General features: G+C 52.9%; 4 protein-coding genes across 5 annotated transcripts; 3 read left to right on the forward strand and 1 right to left on the reverse strand.

Moving 5' to 3' along the window:
- Positions 1-24: 24 nt before the first annotated feature.
- On the forward strand, positions 25-6,573 carry CLTB (clathrin light chain B). Of its 2 annotated transcripts, XM_030459466.1 has the most exons (6): positions 25-297; positions 1,953-1,999; positions 3,135-3,252; positions 3,548-3,659; positions 4,011-4,064; positions 4,522-6,573. In XM_030459466.1, exons 1-6 carry the CDS (start codon positions 114-116, stop codon positions 4,691-4,693), a joined length of 687 nt encoding a protein of 228 aa, XP_030315326.1. In that variant the 5' UTR covers positions 25-113; the 3' UTR covers positions 4,694-6,573. The 2 variants fall into 2 exon arrangements, with proteins under 2 accessions (XP_030315326.1, XP_030315327.1); XM_030459467.1 differs by lacking the exon at positions 4,011-4,064 and having other exon boundaries at positions 30-297.
- Positions 6,574-7,475: 902 nt separating this feature from the next.
- Positions 7,476-8,174, reverse strand: HIGD2A (HIG1 hypoxia inducible domain family member 2A). Its single transcript, XM_030458999.1, has 2 exons — positions 7,995-8,174; positions 7,476-7,791 (listed from the first exon to the last, which is right to left on the reverse strand). Exons 1-2 carry the CDS (start codon positions 8,107-8,109, stop codon positions 7,625-7,627), a joined length of 282 nt encoding a protein of 93 aa, XP_030314859.1. The 5' UTR covers positions 8,110-8,174; the 3' UTR covers positions 7,476-7,624.
- A 135-nt stretch (positions 8,175-8,309) lies between these two features.
- On the forward strand, positions 8,310-11,055 carry NOP16 (NOP16 nucleolar protein). Its single transcript, XM_030459000.1, has 5 exons — positions 8,310-8,481; positions 8,690-8,804; positions 9,475-9,544; positions 10,236-10,342; positions 10,613-11,055. The coding sequence occupies exons 1-5, from the start codon at positions 8,375-8,377 to the stop codon at positions 10,754-10,756; spliced, it is 543 nt and encodes a 180-aa protein (XP_030314860.1). The 5' UTR covers positions 8,310-8,374; the 3' UTR covers positions 10,757-11,055.
- A 909-nt stretch (positions 11,056-11,964) lies between these two features.
- KIAA1191 (KIAA1191 ortholog) lies at positions 11,965-19,515 on the forward strand. Its single transcript, XM_008498662.2, has 7 exons — positions 11,965-12,174; positions 12,254-12,444; positions 13,668-13,794; positions 15,386-15,510; positions 16,707-16,813; positions 17,120-17,256; positions 17,711-19,515. The coding sequence occupies exons 1-7, from the start codon at positions 12,147-12,149 to the stop codon at positions 17,917-17,919; spliced, it is 924 nt and encodes a 307-aa protein (XP_008496884.1). The 5' UTR covers positions 11,965-12,146; the 3' UTR covers positions 17,920-19,515.
- Positions 19,516-19,611: the final 96 nt, after the last annotated feature.

Raw genomic sequence — 19,611 nt, forward strand, 5'->3', positions numbered from 1 at the left:
TGTCAGCGCGGCCGCCCCGCCCGCCGCCGCAGTGACAGCTCCGCCCGCGCCCAGTCGGGCCCAGCCCAGCCCAGCCGCGCAGCCAAAGCAGGAGCGGGGCGGGGGGGGCGGCCATGGCCGACGACTTCGGCTTCTTTTCCTCGTCCGAGGGCGCCGGCGCCGAGGAGGATCCGGCCGCCGCCTTTCTGGCCCAGCAGGAGAGCGAGATCGCGGGCATCGAGAACGACGAAGGTTTCGGGCCGACCGACGGTGAAGCGGCCGCCGCCCCGGCCGGGCAAGCGGCCCCGCCGGAACCGGGTGAGCGCCGCGCTGCGCCGGGCGGGCAGGGCCAGGGGCCCGCCTGGCTGCGGGCATGGAAGGGGCTGCGAGCCCCGCGGGTGTAACTGTGCCTCGCCATGTCCCCCGGGCTGGGAGAGGTTCTCTCCAGACTGCATCCCGCGTGGGACTCGCGTCCCCCGTGGGATGCAGGGCACCCCAGTAGGGGATGGAGTCCGTGCTGCACCCCAATGGGCAGGCGACAGGGTTCACTAGTGGGCATCCATCCCAGCAAGGGCCTGTGCCTGGTCCCAGAGGGCTTGATGTTGGGGTTCTCTCTTAAGCCCCAAGATGTGGGGTGAATCCTGAGCTGGGGATTGCCAGCTGTGGGGCGATTTTTTTTCCTCATGTGGTCAGCCTGGGTTTCCTGGGTTGGATGAACCTCCGTCTCTGTGTCTCAGTGCCCCCAGCTAGGGTAATATGAGAGGCATCCAGACAGAGCTGAGGAGCAAAGACAGCCGAGTCACTGTCCCCACAGACAGCAAAGCCCTTTGAAGTGCAAAATGGAAGACATTTCCATTGGCGACATTGTGGTCCCAAGCCCTACAGGGGCCCTCTTCTTCCACTCTGCAGGGGCAGAGGCTGGACATAAGGATGCTGCTATCACATTACTCAGGCTTCCTCCCTAACCCACGCCCACAGGGCCTCCTTGTGCTGGCTGTGGAGCAATCGTTTCACCTCTTGGCACACGGCTGCAGGGGCAGACCTGAGCTCAGATAGCTCTTGACAGGGGTGGTGGTAAATGCAGTCAGACAGGCTGGAGCTGGGTGTAGTTGGAGCTGCAGCGTGGGGGCGAGCACCGTGGGGTTGGTGTTTGCCTGAACTACTTTGTGGCTGTGTGGCTGCCCAGGTCTGCAGCTGGCTGGCCAGAAGGAGCCCTGTGAACATAACTGGGGAGAGATCAGAGCCTGGAGTCTGCCTCCTCCAAAGCCTCTTCTCTCCCAGCAGTAGAGAGCCCCATATGTGGCTGCTTTTGTGGTCCTGGGGTGAAGGTCTCAGTGTACTTTGGGGTCTGGGGGGAGATGGGGCTGTACTAAGCTGTGGATGCCCCATTCCTGACCCAAACCTTGCAGCTCATCCTAGGGGCACTCCCCAGGTGAGCTCTTGAGGACCTCAGCATGCACACCTGCCCTTCTCTCCTGATGGAGCACAATGAAATGTCTCTGTGGGCTCTGTCCCTGGCTGGGTCCCTTCCTATTGCAGTCCTGCACTGCTGGGCACTCCACCAACAACTTCTGGGTCACCTCTGTGTGTCCATTGGCAGCCTCTGCCTACCTCTTTGTGGGTTTGGGCTGGTCAAGTTGTCTGTCTGTTGTCAGAGCAGCTATGTCCAGCCTTGTGCCTGGAACAGTTTTCCTAAGCTTCAGATAAGATTAAAAAATAGTGAAAATACCATAAAGACATAAATATCCAGAGAGGCTTGTCTGGTAGAGAGAAAGGTGCTGGCTGAATCCCTCCAAGGACACAAGACTGTGGGGCCTTACCCACATATGTGGAGCTGTCATGGATAGGTATGCTGGGATTGGAAACAGTACAGCCACATCCCTCAGGAACTCAGCTGCTGCTTTTCATGAACACCAGTCCCTCTGGGATGACCTGCAGCTGCTATAGTTGTGTTTCTCTTTCTTTTTCTCTAGCTGGTTTCCAGAATGGAGGAGCTGCTGTCAATGGAGATGTCTTTCAGGTGAGAGCTCAGTTCCCTTCCCTGGCCCGGTGGTACTCAGCAGGATTGGGTGGGTATGGGGCCAGCACTCTGCCCCCCAGGGCTGACTGGAGTTTGTTATCAAACAGGGTGCCATAGTGCTACTGGAAAGGCCTGAGTCTCAGGGGAGTCCTGGCTGCTCCATTCTCAGCCCTCTTTGAAGGGAAGATTAGTCTTGCCTGTCATAAGCTGCCACAGATATGTTTGCGGTGGCCTGTGTCCTCAGTGAGTGCTTAGGTTGTAAGAGCAGATGACAAACTGTCCATTCCCCATGGGGTCCCTTCTCTCCAGCCTGGGTAGCTCCTGGAGGCCTCCAGGGCAGTCAGGAGCATCTCTTGGCAGAGGCTGGAGCTCATTAACCCACTTGCCCCATGGCCAGGGGTGATTTTTGGGGCCTGATCACCTGGGTCTCATCTCCCACCGTGATCTCAAAGCCCAGCTCTGCTGGCTGTACCAACACCTGACAAGCCCTTTGCCCCACTCTGCGACAGCAGAGTTGCATGTGCACTGCCAATGCTTGGGTTAGAGGATGATAATCACATTAGAAACAAGGCAGACTTAATTAGATTTGGGATCTTGGAGGAGAGCTGTAATCCCGTCGCTGAGCTCAGTGTCGGGATGGTTGCCTGAGCCAGCAGAAGGTGTTGGGAGAGGTGCTGGGCCTGGCAGGAGTGTGCAGGTGGTTCCAGGAGGAGTTGGGGAGGCTCTCACTGCACTGGTGTCCTGGTGCTGCCTCGGCCTGAGTCAGAACCAGGGAAGCCCAAAGCTGGTGGTGGGGATGTCACAAAGCTGGTGGCTGTCACCTGCTGTAGGGCTGCCCAGAGGATGTGAGAGCTGTGTTGGCAGGGAGCAGAAATCATGGAGGGAAATGTTAGGAAGTCTTTGTGGATGATGGAGGGGAATGTTAGGAAGTACTTGTGGGTGAGAGGGGCTGGGAGCTGGGACAGCAGCTTGTTTGGGGACACCGTCCCAGTTGTCCTGGGCCATCACTCTCCCTACCTCCTGTTTGTCTTGTCTGAATGCTGTGAGTGTGGAGTCCTGCCCTGCTGGCAGCCCTTCAGGCTAGCTGATCTGTGGGAAGAGTTGGAGCTGATGGTGAGGTGCTCGTGTCCTGCAGGAGTCCAATGGCCCCACGGATGCCTATGCAGCCATAGCCAAGGCTGATCGGCTGACCCAGGAACCGGAGAGCATCCGCAAGTGGAGGGAGGAGCAGAAGAAGCGCCTGGAGGAGCTGGGTGAGACTCGAGGCCTTGCATGGCCATGCTCATGGCACCTCCCAGGATGGCATTTGGGGCCTTTGGGGTCTGTCACCTGGCAGTGGCCCTCCAGCATCCCAGAGAGGTGTCTTGTGCACCATGCTGTATGGGTGCCCCTTGTCAAAGCTCTGCTGTCCCTGGGGCAGTGACACCTTTTGGACACTACTGGGGACAGGCGTGGGGGACTGCAGGTGTCCTGCCTGCCCAAGGGGCTGCCCAGCAGGCCCAGTGGGTACCAGTCTGGGTGATGCAGTCTGTTTTGCCCTGGTCTTAGATGCGGCATCGAAGGTGACTGAGCAGGAATGGCGTGAGAAGGCCAAAAAGGACCTGGAGGAGTGGAACCTGCGTCAGAATGAGCAGGTGGAGAAGAACCGGGCAAACAACAGGTACATCAGGGTCAGCATGGCTGCAATGGGTGCTGCTTTGCAGCCAGAGCTGCCTTCCTGAGATCTCCGGGCGTCTTCGTCCCCTCAGTGGGACCCAGCCCTGCAAGGACAGAGCTTTCACAAAGGGAAAGGCCCCAGGGCTTGAGTGCCCCTTGTGTGGGCATTGCATAGGGCAGGGTTGGGGCACTGTCTGTGCAGCCCTGCCATTGCCAGCAGGTTTTCCTGGTGTCATGTGCTGTGGTGTGTGGGTCAGGCTCTGGGAGGATGCTAACCCCCTCTCTGTTTCTCTCTCTCTAACCCTCTGCCTGCCTGTCTGCTCTGCGCTCTCTCTCTGTCTGCACCTCGGGGTAGGATCGCTGACAAAGCCTTTTACCAGCAGCCGGACGCCGATGTCATTGGCTATGTGTATGTGCCTCTTACAGACTGTACCTGCCCTGCAGGATCTGGGGGGTCCTGGCCCCAGCACTGGATGCCCAACCAAGGGGAGGGGGGATGCTGGGGGGTCCTGGGCCCTAGTGAGGTCCTGCAGGGAGGACACTGCAGGTGAGCGTCTCCGAGCAGTAGAGTAGAGCTCCTGGAAATGCCCCTGTGGAACCTGGTTGAAGATGCAAAGCTGTGGAGTCTTGTGCCTTTTGGGGGACAGCTCTGGGGGTGGAGAAGTCTTGGGAGCAGGCAGACAGCCTCATGCCCCTGGTTGAATGATATCTTGGGTGAATGCAGCAGGTGAACAGCAACCTTGAGCAACGTGTGTCTCTGGACACTGAGCTCATCAGCTGGAGCAGGAGGGGACACAAGGGGTTCCCAAACAGAGGGGTTTATTTGGAAAGGGTTCTGCTAGTGACAACCCTCAACTTCTCCACAGGGCCTCGGAGGAAGCATTCCTGAAGGAGTCCAAGGAAGAAACCCCAGGCTCTGAGTGGGAGAAGGTGGCCCAGCTCTGTGATTTCAACCCCAAGAGCAGCAAGCAGAGCAAGGATGTCTCTCGGATGCGCTCGGTGCTCATCTCCCTCAAACAGACACCCCTGTCCCGCTAGCTGCTGGCTGGCACAGCTGGGGGCACAGCAGGGCAAGGCCGGGCTCACCCAGCTGGGTGGCTTCCTGTGGCCAGCCAGAGGGGCTTCATCCTGCCTGCACCTTCCTCCTTGGCTGTGCTTGAGTTGTAACTCTCCCCATGGTTTTCCTTTGCTTAAAAGGTGCATTGGTCTCTTTTCACACTTATTTATTACTGTGGCATTTCCCCAGGAGGTGACAATGGGTGGCAGAGGTGAGTTTAGGGGGGCAGCCCCTGGCCTTGGCTCTGCAGGGTGGGTCCTGTCCAGGGTCTTCACTGAGTGAGAGGGGAAACACCCAGCCTGCTGTTCCCCTCCGTATCCCTGCACCTAGAATAAGCCTGCCTGCAGCTGCCCTGGCACTGAGCAGCTGCAGCCATGGCAGCCCCATGTCCTAGCCACAAGGCAGGGGCCCCAGTGGCACCCTGGGCTCCCATCCACCTTTTCAGTGAGGTTTAAACCAGAGCTGGCAGCATGGATGGGAGGGTGGAGGGAACAACCCTGACTCCACTGGGTCCTGCAGGGAGCACAGCCACACTGTAATGCTGCCAGGCTAGTGGGGTCTGAGGAATGTGAGTGCAGGCACCAGGCTGGGCCAAAACTGCCCCAAGCCCAGCAGAACTCTCCCCAGCCTGGCTGTGAGCTCCAAAAAGCTGGTGAGGCTCAGAGCAGTACTTTCAGTGTCTTGTGTCCCATCCATCCATGTAGCCAAACAGGATGTTTTCTGTCCTTCCCCCAAGAATATCAGCAGTTGGGGCTGTGGTGTCATAGGCTTTGGAGGCCCTTGGCTCTGCTCTTTCCCTGGCTAGTGAGAGGGGAGACAGAGGCTGTTAGGTTGCAGGGCAGCAGGCAGGAAGGTCCAGCTGCTGTGAGGCAGGGTGAGCTCCCAGCTTCCTAACCCATAGGTCCAGGGCAGGATCAGGCAGTTCTTGTGCTGGGGCTTGTCCTGTCCCTGGAGAACAATGTGCACATCTGCCTGCAGTTGCTCTGTGGCTTCTCTCTGCCCCCCCAAAGTATTTGCACACCTAAGGCAACCTAGGGAGATGCTCCAGTCCCATTCCCCACCCAGCAAGGCAACAGCTTTCCAGCCCAAACACCATCTTACTCCTGCTGGGTGGGGCCAGCACCAGCTCCTCTGGCTTGGAGGCCCAGCCCTGGAGATCTGCAGAAATTTTGGGTAGTGGGGTGAGCTTGTGTGCACCCTGCTGTGGGGCAGCCTTGAGCTTCTGCCCTGGGTCTGACCCTCCAGGGGCTTGGGAAGGGTTTGCAGCAGCAGCCTGGGGGGACACAAAGCAAAGGCTGCAAAATGTGTGTCCAGGCCTCGTGGCAGAGCCCTGCTCAACTGCGTGCAGAGCTCTCCTGTTCTGCAGCTATGGCTCCACGGGTCAGGAAGTTCACCTGCCCTCCTACAGGCTTCTTGGGGTGAGTGGGCACCCCAGGCTCTGGGGTAGAAAAGGAAAATAAGTGTGTCAGGAGTCACTCGGTGCTGGGGTTGGCCTTGTCCATAAGGCTGATGGCTCCTGCTCTGTCCCCCTGACCTCCAGCATGTGTAGGCAGCTCTGCTGTGGTGCAGGATGGATGCCAATGTGAGATACCTTGGGATTTGGCTGCCTGCGTCTGCCTTTCACTGCAGAGCAGCAGGAAGAGCCTCTGGCTGCTTCCTGAGGACAGGGAACTCCCCTGCACTCTGTCCCTTCAGCTCCCACCAGCAGCCAGACCCCTGAATTCCCCAGATGCTGTGCACCCAATGTCAGGCAGGGGCAACTCCCGGGGAGCTGTGCCCACAGCTGTTTTACATCCCCTCAGCTTTGGTACCTGTCACTGTTCAAATTACCTGTTACAATAAACCAACATCTCCAATCCTACAGGGCACTGTCATCTTTCAGCTTCAGCAACACACGTTTGTGTTTGGGAGAACCCACAACTATAAAGTGGAAAGGAGGGGGCTGCAGAACCACATCCTACAGGAAAAAACAGGAGAGGGAAGGCCACAGGAGCTTACAGGGAGCTGCAAGCCACGGCTGCCACACAGCAGACAGACCTGAGGGCCCCGTTTCCACCCCTCTCTGCGGCTCTAACAGAGGGAAGCAAAGCTGTGTTGCTCACCAAACCTCTCTGGTATGATTTGAAAGATCCAACAGTGGAACTTGGAGCCCCCTATGATGTTTGTCATGACACAGGCAGTGCAGCTCCCTCTGGGAACAAAGCACTTCCTCAGCAACTGGAACTGATCCCAGCAACAGCAGCTGAAGTGTGTCCCAGGGAATGCAGTGAGGCCCCATGTTGGAAGCACGAGTTCCCAAGCTGTTTGCACAGGACATTTCTTGTGTCCTGCTCACATAAGCACAGCACTGAGGCAGCTGTTCCTGCTCCCTTTCCTTTTACAGTGTTCACTCTTCTGGCTTCTCAATGCTTGGCAATCCAGTATCAGTCAGAAACTCACTGCAATTCACTTTATTACTCACCAATTTCAAACAAACCAATTACATATTCTCCCCAAACAACAGACCTGCTGCTTATGAACTCTGTCCTGCCAGGATCAAACAATAAACAAGAGTTCCTACCTGGCAGCTCATTCTTCAAATGCTGCTGTACCACCTGAGGCCACACCTCGGTGCAGACCTCAGCCCCAGGACACAATTTAACAGACTCTGACAACACCAAGCAGAGACAAGAAGTCTGACGGGTGCAGAGCCTTGATGAGGCACAACCTCTGGTGTTACAGGAAAATAACCTCACAGGGAATCAAAAAAGGCCATGGCTCATATTTCAGGTTAATCACAGAGATGTATTAGCCACATTTTCAGCACTCTGGAACACAGAGCCTCTCTGACACCAACTCCACTACGACATCACCACTCAACTCCCATCTGCAGCCAGAATCCACCTTGCCCGCAGCTCCTCTCTCGCCTCGTTTCACTTCCTGGATTTCATGGCTGTGACCACCATGCCTCCCAGGAGAGCCGCGAAGGTGAAGCCCTGAGCCAGGATACGTGCCCGCATCATCAGCTGTGACCGGCGGGTGTTGCCCCTCTTGAAGCTGATCAGTCCGTAAGCCAGGACGCCGACAGTGCAGAGGCAGCCTGTGGAGAGGTGAGAAGCAGGGAAGGCTCGGAGGAGTGGGACACGGGCTGAGGGGACCTCAGGCCTCTTTCCGCCGCCTCCCCCCGGGGATGAGCTCCGCTTCGCCAACACCCTGCAGCACCCTGCACCCAGCGCCTCGGCTCCGGGATTACGAGAGGTCCCCGCCGCCCCGGACCATCCTCCCCCACCTCCAGGCCCTCACCGAGGGGTACCAAGGGATTCTCGCGGGTCTTGCGCAGGAACTTCTCCTTGAAGCCCTCCTCGGCGAACACCGGCAGCGGGGTGGGGCCCAGGGGCGGGGGAGTCCCGGCCGCCATAGCTGCGGCCCGCAGGGAAGGTGACCACCCGCCGCCCTTCCCGGCCGCCGTACCCAGGAGGCGGGGCGCTTCCGGCGGTCAATTGGAGGGAGCAGGGGATGGCGGGGATCTTCCGCGGGGCATGCTGGGTGTTGTAGTCCTCAGGGGAGCACAGGGCGGGTAGCGCGGCGGGTGCGGGACTACACTTCCCGTAGTGCCCCGCGGCGAGGCCCCTCCCCTCCCTTCCCGTCCCGGCGCTGGGCGGAGGCCGCGGCGTGGTGCAGCGATGCCCAAGGCCAAGGGGAAGGCGCGGCGGCAGAAATATTCCTACAACCTCAACCGCAAGCGGCTCTACCGCAGCGCCCGCCGCCGCGCCGCCCCCCGTATCGCCTGGTGAGGGCCGCGTGGGTGGGCACACGGGGGGTGCGGGGCCCTGCGTGGTTGTGGGCCCGCTGCCGTCTGGGCGTGGGTGCTGGGGGCCGCTTGTCTGTGGGGAGGGGGACACACGAGGGACACTTGTCTGTGGGGGACATACGAGGGATACTCGTCTGTGGGGAGCGGGACACGCAGCCAGTGATGCCGGTGCCCTTCTTCCCCGCAGCTCGCACATCCGCCATGCCTGGGATCCCGCCAAGTCGGTGGCACAGAACCTGGCCGAGATGGGCCTGGCCGAGGATCCCAACAAGGCCGTGCCCATCCCCAAGAAGAAGATGTTGGTAAGTGTGGTTATGTGCCCTGGGGGGTTCGGCTGGGGCTGCTCCTTCGTGGGGGGTGGAAGGTCAGACCTTGTCCAGGACACGCTGCCAAGCTTGGGAAAAGCTGGGGAAAGAGCAGCCTGGCTTGGAGCACGAGTCAGGGGGTCCTTGTAAGCAGATGGGTTTCTGATTTGTATTAATATACTTTTCTTGCCAAGATCCTGGCATGAGAATGACCTGTGGTGTCACAGGGAAATAATTTACTCTGGAGTAACTGTAAATAATGTCAGTCAACCTCCTGAGATTTGCAAGAGAGAGGTGGGGCTGGGAATGCTGCAGATGAGTTGCTTCTGATAAGAAAGAAAGCCTCTTTGTGTACAGCAGCACCAGCCTGGTTGCCTGTGCCAGTGAGCACTGCTCCCAAGTGAAAGGTGGCCCCAGGAAACATCATACTTATGAAAAAAAGTGACCTTGTTTGCCACTTGTCTCTGCTGACACAGTGTTGCTCAAGCAGCAGGCTTGCTCGTGGGTTACCTTAATGGTGCAAATAACACTTTGCTTATGCCAGCTGAGATTTCCTGGTGCTTTCAGCTGTTGTATAGCAGTTTGGAGTTTTGGGAGCAACAGAGAGGGGCACAGTTCACTTCTAAATGAGCTTTTCTTGAGTTGCTTTCTCTCTCCTATAACACAGGGGATGGAAGTGGAAAGCGATGGACGGGAACAAGGAGGGAAAATCATTCGGAAGCCTTACGTGGTGAACGGTCAGTGCTGCCCCTGCCCTGCCCTGCCAGCACGTCAGCACCACCAGCCCTGATGGGTTTCCTGCTCAGCTGCACCTTTGCCATTGCATTTGAGGTTCTCCCAAGTCCTTCTGGAGTTATTTTTCTTATGCTGTGAGACTGGCCGTAACAGCTTCTAGGCTTGTCCAGGCTTGTAGAGGAGAACTCCCTCTGGCAGCAGCAGCAGCCAGTTTTGCCTTTCAGTTGTATTCTGGGTTTCCTGAATTCCCTTTTCCCTTGTGTGCTGGCCCTTTTTTTTTTTTTCTTCCCCCAGTATTTTTACCTGTGTCTCCAGGAGAGCTCTTGTGACTCTGAAACGTGCTGGTGTGTGGCTGCAGTACCCTGTGTGTGTTAGTGGTGGGCTGGGCAGCTCTGAACAGTCATGCTCTGCAGCCTGGGCAGGAAGGCTCTGGTCCTTGTGGTGTGAGCTGGAGAGGAGCCCCAGTGCAGTCCTGGGTGCCTGCAGCCCATGCAGAGGGCTGGTGTCCTGTTTGTTTTCCTGCATGAACATTCTGGGAAGCAGCCCTGTGTGTGTGAGCAGCTGAGCTGAGCTGTGCTACAGGACCCAGCTCCTCCTGCTGTACTGGTGGGGCTTGATCCTGGGAAAAGGCTGGGTGCTGCTTGCCTCCCTTCCTCTCTGCCCTGCTTCATGGTGTCTGTGTGCTCTGTCTAGAGATGGAATATGAGGCCAGTCTCCCCGAGAAGAAGTCAAACACGCTGTCACGAGACCTCATTGATTACGTGCGGTACATGATACAGAACCATGGGGAGAACTACAAGGTAAGAACCAGCTTCCCAGAGGGAGGAGCACCCAGAGCAATTCCCTCCTGGCTCTTCTGCAGGGTGGAAGTTGTTAATCCTCTCTGCCTTGTATCCTGTTTCACAGGCAGCTGATTGTTAACAGGAAGCAGCACTTTGAGCTGTGGCCAGGTCCTGGTCTGAGTCAGGCACTGATCACAGCTGCCTGGGGTGGGCCTGTTCAGTGTTGTTGGGCTGGTTTAGTGTTTGCTCTTGCGGCCACTCCTCTGATTTACCTTTCTTTTATCACAGGAAATGGCTCTAGATGAGAAGAACTACTACCAAGATACCCCCAAGCAGATTAAGAGAAAAATCAACGTGTACAAGAATTTCTATCCTGAGGAGTACAAGGATTTCATTGCATCACTTAAGCAGGAAAAGATGGATGTACAGTGACTCCTCTTTTTGCTCAGGTTTGCCTGCAAGTGCAGTTTTGACATAACCATTTTATGAACTGAGTGGGAACTGGCAGACAGGTGACAGTCCATCACAGGCTGAGTGCCTGCAAGTTGAGCTACACAAAGCCTCTGGCAATGAAGGAAAGACCTTCATTAGTCAGACAGTTATAACCAGGCACAAAAGATTCTTGGCTCTGGCTGGTTGGGATTGAATGTGCTGTGCTGCTCCCTTTCTTTGTGGCAGCCACCACTTCTTTTGCTTTTTTAAAATAAATTTCTCTTTCAGGCTGGCATGAACGTCTTGCTCATGGGCTCTCTCTTGGTGCTGTCCTGTTTCAGAGGGCTCATTGTGCCTACCTGCAGAGATGGGCATTAGGCACGTGTCACCTTTTGCAGCAATGGGGCTGGGGGCTTGTGGGGTGTGGGCAGCACTTGGGCTTTTGCTGATTTCCCTGTAAGCAGAGGCTGGAGCAGGGCCACGTGCTGCTTCCTTCCCCCCCAGACACCTTCCTGCCTTCAGCTCCAAAGACCAGGCCTGGCGTTCCTTCCTGCCAAGCTGCTGGGGGGCAGGGCAGTGATCAGCCTGTTATTGACAAAGGGAAGGAGAAACTGTACAGAAGGTTTCAGAGTAGAGACCTGCTGATAATGGGAAGCAGCACCAGACATGTGCTTGGGCATCTCCCTGGAGAATGTATTTCCCCTCGGGGGTTTTACATGCTGCTGCCAGGTGTTCTGAAAGGTGTTACCCAGGGCACTGGTAGCAGGGGGTGTCTCTCTTGATAAGGATTGGAGGAAACAGGACCCTTGAAAACAGCTTTTGCAAGAGCTGGTGGATTTTGGGTAACACGATTTCCTTTTGGGACTCGGGGAAGGGATGGTTGTGCTGGGAATAGCGCCAGGGGAAGATGTGGGAACAGATGATCCCTCATCACCCACGGGCTTCTTGGCCAGCACAACCAGGGGCAGCCAGGCCTCCATGGTCTGCAGTGTGTGCAGCTCCTGGCGTGCTGTCAGCAGGCGTGACCTGTCCACAGAGCCCACCACAAACACCAGGACATGTGCCTGGCTCAGGTAGTGGGGTCGGTGTGGCCGCAACTTCGCCCCCAGCCCGAGTCCCTCCGCCCCGCGCCTTCCCCTTCCGCTCGGCCACACCGGGCCAGGACTACAACTCCCAGCGTGCCCTGCGCAGTCGGCAGCTCTCGCGAGATCTGAGCACTATAAGAGCGCTCCCGCGGGGGCGCCCCCTCGTCCTTCCCCTGGACCGCGGGGTTGGGCGGTCGGTGCCCGGTATGGCGCTGACCGGGCCCTCATCCCCAGCTCCTCGCCGGGCCCCGTCAGCCTCAGGCCGGCCCCATTAGCCTCAGCCGAACCGAGGCATCGCCGCCGCCATGAGCTCGCGGCAGCCGGACGCTCCCGGTAAGGTCCCCCCGACCCCCGCGCTCCCCATCTGTCCCGGTAGCCGCGGGGCTGAGTGCTGACCCCGCTGTGTTCGCAGCGCTGGAGCAGGGCGGCGGGGCCCGCCCCGGTAAGATGTCGCTACCCCTCGGTGTGCCGCGAAGGGCCTTCAGCTACGATGACGCCCTGGAGGACACGGCGCCCATGACGCCGCCGCCCGCCGACCTCTGCGCTAACGTGCTCTGGAAGCAGCCCGTCATCCCCGGCCGCAAGTACCAGGAGCTCTCGAAGGTAGGGCCCGATCTGCCTCCTGTTATGTCCTGGTAGCCCTCCTGCCCGGCCCACGCATCGCACTGGGCCCGCTGCCCCCCCGCACCCTCCCGCAGCAGGGACTCCTCGGGAGGTGCAGGGAAGAAGGGAGCAGGGATGGGTTTGCTGCCTGGCCCGGCGCTTGGAAGGGTGAAATGTGGTTCAGATGGGCGTGTTCTGCGAGTCTCCTTGTTTACTGAGGTGTTAATGGGTGAAACCGCTGTAATTAAACCAAAGCAAAAGGAGTAGAGGGTGGCGAGACTCCTGACACTGGAGTCAGGAGCCCAGGGAAGCTGTGGATTCCTTGTCCCTGGAAGTGTTCAGAGTCAGGTTGGGCAAAGCTTTGAGCAACTTCATCTAGTGAAAGGTGTCCTGGCCCACAGCAGGGGAGCTGTACTGATGGTCTTTGAAGGTCCCTGTCCTACAAAATGACCATGTGCAGGACTCTTAAGTTTACATGTGGTTCTCTAACATTATTGAATGGGAGTAAATAACTGTGTATCCCTTTGAGCTTAACTTCTGCTTTTCATCTCCTCTTGGTTTTAAATCCTTGTCATGGAAGAACACATAAAGTTGTGTTATGGCACAACTACCCTGTCAGGGAACATTAACTCCTGTGTTGGGAGGAGGCAGTCTGTTTTACACGATTACTTGTTTTCTGGCATTTGTTATCTGGTTCTTTTTGCTGGGTTCTTGTGAGCAGTGGTGGAGCTATGGCCGATTAGAGAGAGACACTGTGCAAGAAATTGATAAGAGGAATGAGGGGGAGAACAAGATCTAGACACCAGATTCTGCTCAATGTGGCTGTGATTCTGTAAACAGCTTGTGTTTCTGAGCTGTCTGTCGAAGGGTGGCCCAGTTGACCTTGAAGTCCAGGTTGTATTTATGAGACTGGAAGTAGATACTTTGTGTTTTCTTCCCTGTTAACCTTTTGGTACATCGACTAACAGCTTGCTGGCTCTGAGCCTGGTAGGTTTTCAACTGTTGGATGTGAGTTGCTTGCTTGTTATTAAGAATTACAAGGTTCAAGCTCTGAACATTCCTGGGTTGTAGTGAGAACAGCATATAGGAATTTCTTCCGTGGGATGAAGGCTGGCTCCTGGAGCAGCTTGGCCTTGCATCTCATTTGAGTCATTAAAGATGTGTCCTGGCAGGGTGCTGAGATAACTTCTTATCCTAAACTGTTCCCTGCTTTCTCCCCACAGATGGAGGAAGGGGATGTTGACATGAATGCACCCACCATGACTCCTTCATCATCCACTGAAAGCGTGAACAGGGTCCCTGTGGTGAAGGCCAAGGCCACTCACATCATCATGAACTCTCTCATTACAAGTAAGAACTCTTGCCTTTAATGTGGTGGTGAATGGGGTGCAGGCTCACAAGTGTGCTCCAGGTTGGTAATGCCTCAAGGGTTGCTGGACAACTTATGGGTTCAGACCCTAATTCTTGAACTAGATGAGTGTTTTTTGAGGATGCTTGTAGAAAGAAGCAAGGAACTAGGGAGTAGGCCACACTTACAACCTCTGTATTTGCAGGTGCTGGAAGTGGGTGATGAGGGGGGTGTGCAGGGTATGTTGTCTGCTGATAGGACACTGTAGTGCTAGAGTGCAGTGGTGGCTGCTGCTACCCTATGTTTGCTTATTAACTTGCTGTTTCTGAATGAAAGGTAAAGCTCTGAAATTAACCAGAGTGGTGTGAAGAACTGACATACTGTGTTAATAGAGCACTTGCTGGTATTTATGTTGGTTAATAGCTGCAGCAGCTGTATTGTTAACAGTAACACTTTAAAAAACCCTCAGCTGTATAAATTAGGATGCTTTAAAATCAAAGTGTGTCAGTTGCTTGCAGAGAGGCCATGCCTGTTTGCAGCAAGAGGAATTAATTTGTGTGTTAATTTGTCCCTGATGCCTCTTCTTCTGGAAGCTGAGATCTGAGCATCTTCCTCCAAGCAATGCTTCCAAAGACTTACAGATTTTCACAGCAGTCCTTTTTAATAGCTTTACATATTTCTGTCTTCTCTCAAAAATAACAATTATGTCAGAAAATACCATTAAGGAATATGAACCTTGCTGGAAAGCAGCCCATGTTCTAATGATGAAATGCTAATCATAGTTAAAACCATGATAGCCTAAAAATGTTCTTGTGAGGTAAGAAGTCAGGAGCTCCAAACTTACACCTCCCAGGAAACACATTCAGTTACAAGTTGGAAATAAATAGGTAAATGTCTTCTGGATTTCTCATATGCAGTGCCCTATCCCTGAAAATAACACTAATATGGAAAATATTAACTGTTTTGAAGAAGACACTGGGCTTTTCCAGTAGTCTTTTCATGCTCTGATTACTTTTGACTTTAAGTTCCATTAGGGAGTGAACATCTTAGTGAGAGGAACAAAGTGCTTTTATTTTTCAGAACTGAAGTTGATACCAGTGTATTAGATGCTCTCTGTGTATTTGGCTGAACGTGCTTACTTTACCTGATTTAGAATCATTGGGAGTTTTTACCACCTGTTCTGCAAGGCTGTGACTGTCAGATCAGCTGAGGTTGGCAGCGTTTCAGATTACATCATTCTTTATTAGCCAGAAAAACTTCCTTGAGTCTGGAGGGCCACTGAAGGTGACCAGCTCAGTGAGATCTCCTAGATTTAGGAAGTTGTAATTAGGAGTAATGCAGCTTTTTGGGTAAGATAGCTTTACTTACAGGTGTGGGCACTTGTAATACCTCTGGTGATCTGCTTGCAGAGCCCTGTGACTCAGGGTGGTTTTCAAGTCAGGATTTCTCATCAGCTTCACCTCACTGCCTATCAACTATTGCAACTTGTAGGTATGAATGATGGAACACAGGTCTTATGTTTGATTGCTTAAGTTGCCTTTGTGTGCCAGAACTGCTGATACCTCTTTGTGCATGTGCTGTTGTCTGTTCCAGAGCAAACTCAGGAGAGCATTCAGCGCTTTGAGCAGCAGGCAGGGCTGAGAGATGCTGGCTACACCCCCCATAAAGGCCTCACTACTGAGGAGACCAAGTATCACCGAGTAGCTGAGGCAGTGCATGTAAGGCTTGTTCTGCATTGCCTTTCTCCATCTGTGTTGTGCAGTAGCTTAACACCTGTCTGGTGATGTGATTTTTGTGGTATGTTACTTAAAGTGCTTCATTTGAAGAATTTGTTGCATAAAAAAAGTTTACCCATGTTAAAATGTTAGTGTTAACATTGATCCTTTTGAAACAAATGGGTTTTTTTTTTCTGAAATGTCATATTTCCCAGTCATGTCAGACATCAGTCATCTTTCCAAGAGGGACCATCTCTCTGCAATCTCCTTTCTTTCAGTTGTCCTCTGCAGTTAATTGTTGTAACTCTTTGTTCCAAGAGAACTTGTGAACTGTGCATATCTGATGTGGAAGCTAACCATTTAATTTGGGCTCACCTCTTACTGAAAATAAAGACAAAGGTTTTTAATTAGTATGTTCCTGATGAGCTCTCTGGCTCACAGTAAGTTTGTAGTTGGAATTTAATAATGAACTCTCCAAGTGGATTCCCACGAGGTCAAAGTTGCAGTAACAGTGTCAGTGAATTGCATCAGTGTGGCTTGGATAGCCACAGGAAACATTCTGAGAAGGTGGCTGCATAGCTGGCATTTGAACTGTAACTGCCCTTCAAGTGACTTCTTCAGAGTTCAGTTTGTACTGCTTGATGTGTAATAACCTGGTTCATATACACCCAGTTCCTGTTTTTCTTGTAACCAGGTTTACTTTTCAAATGCACTTTACCTCAGTGCTCTAGAGGCCTGGTTTCACCTTCATTAGAGAATCTGTAGGACTGAAAACTTGGCTCTGGAAAGTGCTGCAGACAAGTGGCTGCTTTGGCATTTATATTTGCTGTCTCAGCTGGTAGCTGAGCTGATGTCTAAGCTCTGCTGCATCCACTCCCTGTGGGTGCTGGTACTGAAGCAGTGCACTGCTGTTGGGTAGTGACTCTGAACTGCAGAGTGAGCTGTAGGTGTTATTTTATTTCCTCTCATCTGGAGCATGTTTTGAACATATTTCCAAAGGAGTTGTATCTGGAGTGAAGCTTTTGGGGGAGTTACAAACATTGTAATACTATGCTTAGCTTCAGGTAAAGTGACACTTAATTGTTTATATCACAGGTGGTAAAGGATTTCTCCAGTTTTGGCAATAAAACTGTCTGCTTGTTCCTTATGTCTTGTATTTAAGTAATGTTGCTTTGTGTTTGTCTTGCCTCTCCTAACAGACACTAAAAATGCAGAGTGGAGAGATGACAAAAGATGAGAAACAAACTTCTTCTGCTCAGTCCACTCCAAGCAGCACTCCCCACTCCTCTCCCAAGCATAAAACCAGGTATGCTGTTACTGCCTCCTTTGGTTTCCTACAGTATGCTGAGGTGGGAGCTGCTACACAGAACCTTCTTATCCACTGAGGGACTAAGGGGTGACATTCAGAGCCTGCTGTGGATTTGTGTTGGATGGATCCAGATGTTGAAAGTGTGTCAAACTCGATCATGCATGTCTTCATCTTGGGTAGTAAAAAACATACTAAAACTGTTTAAATTGCCCCTGATAACTACACGTAAAGTTCTTGTTGCAGTGAGCCACGTGAAGTGTTTATTTTCGTGTTTTATACATCTCAATGACATTTTTTCCCTAGGAGTTGGTTTAGTTCAGGATCCTCTACTTCTATTGCTGGCCCAGACTTTGCCACGGAAGCTGTTGGGGACAAATTGCCATCAGAAAGATGGAGCTTTTTTGGACCTAAAGCCATCCAGAAATCCACCAATGATCCAGGTATGCCCTCAAAAATTTCCTGTCCTGTCAGGGCTGGGGGACAACTGTAATGCAACAAATTTGCTATTTCTCAAGCCTTATCCTGCTCGCTTCGTTACTTTCTAGGACCACCTTGTGAATGTGTGCTATTCATATAGTTTGTGCATAAATATAAAGCAGCTATAATATAAACCTATGCCAAGGATCTGAAAGCAGAAATAACTTGCACTCAGCTGCACTGGAAGGGCAGGGTGCAAATGTGACAGCAGAGAAAGTGGAGTAGAAAGCTGTCTGAAAGGGGAAGTGCCAGCCATGGATGTGGAATAGGCTTTAGAGGACATGAAGCTGCTGGGTCTTGCACAGGCTTTCTGCACTGTTGGACATGAGTGTGACTGCTCACTCCTGGCACCAGTAGGAGAGGACCTGGCTAGTTTTCCTAGATCTTACTACTGTGATTATTTGTTTTTTTAATCAGGAGGATTTACCATCCAGTCCTATAAGGGTGCCCAGAAACCGTCCCCAATGGAGCTGATGCGTGCTCAAGCTACTAGGATGCCAGAGAATCCAATCACCTTCAAGCCACCCAAAATGGACATTCCAGTCACAGAAGGGAGGAAACAATCTCCACGTTCTCATAATATCAAACCTCGGGATTTGAATGTGCTCACTCCCACTGGGTTCTAGGAAAGCTGCTTCTGGTGTCTTTAGTGGGCTACAGGGTGTCTTAGGCTCTGCTTCCCTGCCCCATTGTGCTGCAGTAAGATAGGAATGTCTCCCTTCCAGATCTTCATCTCAGAAAAGGAAGCAGTTGTGACTGTCCTCCTGAAGCAGGTCTTAGAAAAACTTCTGCACTGGTACTAAACCAGTGCATACCATCCTGTCTGCTGTATTGCCCCAATTTGGTCTGCTAGGCTGCACTGGATGTGCTTTCTGCTACATGACACCACAGTAAAACCTTGAACTGTGTTTTGTGGGACAGGACTGCATGTGATGTGCAAACAGGCTGGCTTGTCTACCTGTAGTCTGATTGTCTTGTCCTGCTCAGTGCTGAAGTACTCTTGGGAAGATTGTGGTTCTGTCTGGCATCTTCAGAACACCAGCAGAAAATGAAGGAAACAAACAAGGACTGAAGATTGGACCATTAAGTGCCAGAAGTTTTTTCTGGGAATGTGGTGGGTCAGTTTTAAATGTGGCACTTCCTCAGCATCCAGTGTGACCTTTAAGTTCAACACCTAATACTATTTTGTAAAAGAAAAGTGCAGCAGTGACTGTTCCAAGATGCTTTTATTAGAAAGGCAGAGAACAGAATCTAATGGGGCTTGGCAGCAATGAGAGAATTGCTTCTCTTCCAACTCTTCTTGTTCCTCCAAAAAGGTGGAAATTACTAGAGCTTGAATCATGTAATTCTTCTCTCTTCTTTCTGCAAAACAAGTGTCCTATCCTCTAGTCAACAGACTTAGAGATGTTCTGGCACTCCGTGTGCTGCTTGATATTTTTTTGGGGGGGGGGGGGCTTTTTCTAGTTTCTGGAATCTTGCGTGAATCATGTAGGAGTGTATTAGGCACAAAGGACACTTCTCAAATAGGACTTGGTTTCATTAAATGCATTTTGCAGGGCTGGGGCAGGGACTGAAGGCAGATCAAGGCTAAATGTTCCTCCCTGCTACGATACAGCTATGTGTAATTTTTGGCCTAGTCAGAACCAATTTCTGGGAACAGCTAACACTTATTTTCATGTGAAGTAGAAGGAACTCCTAGGATACTATCTAATCCCTTAAGCATTATAGACAGTGTTGCTCTAATCTTCACCTGTCCTGTGGCAAACAGGTCTCCTCTTGATCTCATAGCTGTGCTGCAGAGCTCCCTCAGCCACAGGCTTTCTGTGGGTGTGAGGTGGCAGCAGCAGCCTTGCATCTGGCACTTGAAGCTTCTCTGTTGCCAGGACATTTACAGAAGTTAATTAACAGCTGGTAAGCTTTGGGGTTTCTGTAGTCTTAAACCAAACATTCCTCCTGGAGGGGGTGAGGCAGGGTTGGCTCCCCTGGCTGTCTGCTCTCTCCTCAGAAGCAGCAGGTTTTGTGGCTCTGCTTCCTCTCGAGCTTTGACAGCACTTTTGGTGATGTTGTGTTGAAAGTCTCCCACCCAACCAAGCAGTTTTTTGTCACCTCTTGTTTGCACTTTGGCAGTCAGTCTCATTTGAGATTAATTTATTTGTTGTCTTTATTAATGTCTCTAATGTGTGTGATTTTTGTTACAAGAAAATAAAATCCTTGTGAATGGATGTCCTTGGTGTGTGTTACTGCTGGCAAAGCATCTGTGAGAGAAATGTGAGGTCAAGATTCTGACTAGTAAGACTGGCAGTACTTGTACTAGGGTA

Source organism: Calypte anna, chromosome 13, assembly GCF_003957555.1.
Source record: "Calypte anna isolate BGI_N300 chromosome 13, bCalAnn1_v1.p, whole genome shotgun sequence".
In the NCBI taxonomy this organism is placed as follows: domain Eukaryota; kingdom Metazoa; phylum Chordata; class Aves; order Apodiformes; family Trochilidae; genus Calypte; species Calypte anna.

Excerpts from the sequence above, each read along its gene's own strand:
- CLTB (XM_030459466.1), top strand. The coding sequence starts at position 114 with ATGGCCGACGACTTCGGCTTCTTTTCCTCGTCCGAGGGCGCCGGCGCC. Across the intron at positions 2,000-3,134 it reads TCAATGGAGATGTCTTTCAG|GAGTCCAATGGCCCCACGGA; the intron begins GTGAGAGCTCAG and ends CGTGTCCTGCAG. Across the intron at positions 4,065-4,521 it reads GCCGATGTCATTGGCTATGT|GGCCTCGGAGGAAGCATTCC; the intron begins GTATGTGCCTCT and ends ACTTCTCCACAG.
- HIGD2A (XM_030458999.1), bottom strand. The coding sequence starts at position 8,109 with ATGGCGGCCGGGACTCCCCCGCCCCTGGGCCCCACCCCGCTGCCGGTG. Across the intron at positions 7,792-7,994 it reads GAATCCCTTGGTACCCCTCG|GCTGCCTCTGCACTGTCGGC; the intron begins GTGAGGGCCTGG and ends ACCTCTCCACAG.
- NOP16 (XM_030459000.1), top strand. The coding sequence starts at position 8,375 with ATGCCCAAGGCCAAGGGGAAGGCGCGGCGGCAGAAATATTCCTACAAC. Across the intron at positions 9,545-10,235 it reads GAAGCCTTACGTGGTGAACG|AGATGGAATATGAGGCCAGT; the intron begins GTCAGTGCTGCC and ends TGCTCTGTCTAG. Across the intron at positions 10,343-10,612 it reads ACCATGGGGAGAACTACAAG|GAAATGGCTCTAGATGAGAA; the intron begins GTAAGAACCAGC and ends CTTTTATCACAG.
- KIAA1191 (XM_008498662.2), top strand. The coding sequence starts at position 12,147 with ATGAGCTCGCGGCAGCCGGACGCTCCCG. Across the intron at positions 15,511-16,706 it reads GAGTAGCTGAGGCAGTGCAT|ACACTAAAAATGCAGAGTGG; the intron begins GTAAGGCTTGTT and ends CTCTCCTAACAG. Across the intron at positions 16,814-17,119 it reads TCTCCCAAGCATAAAACCAG|GAGTTGGTTTAGTTCAGGAT; the intron begins GTATGCTGTTAC and ends TTTTTTCCCTAG.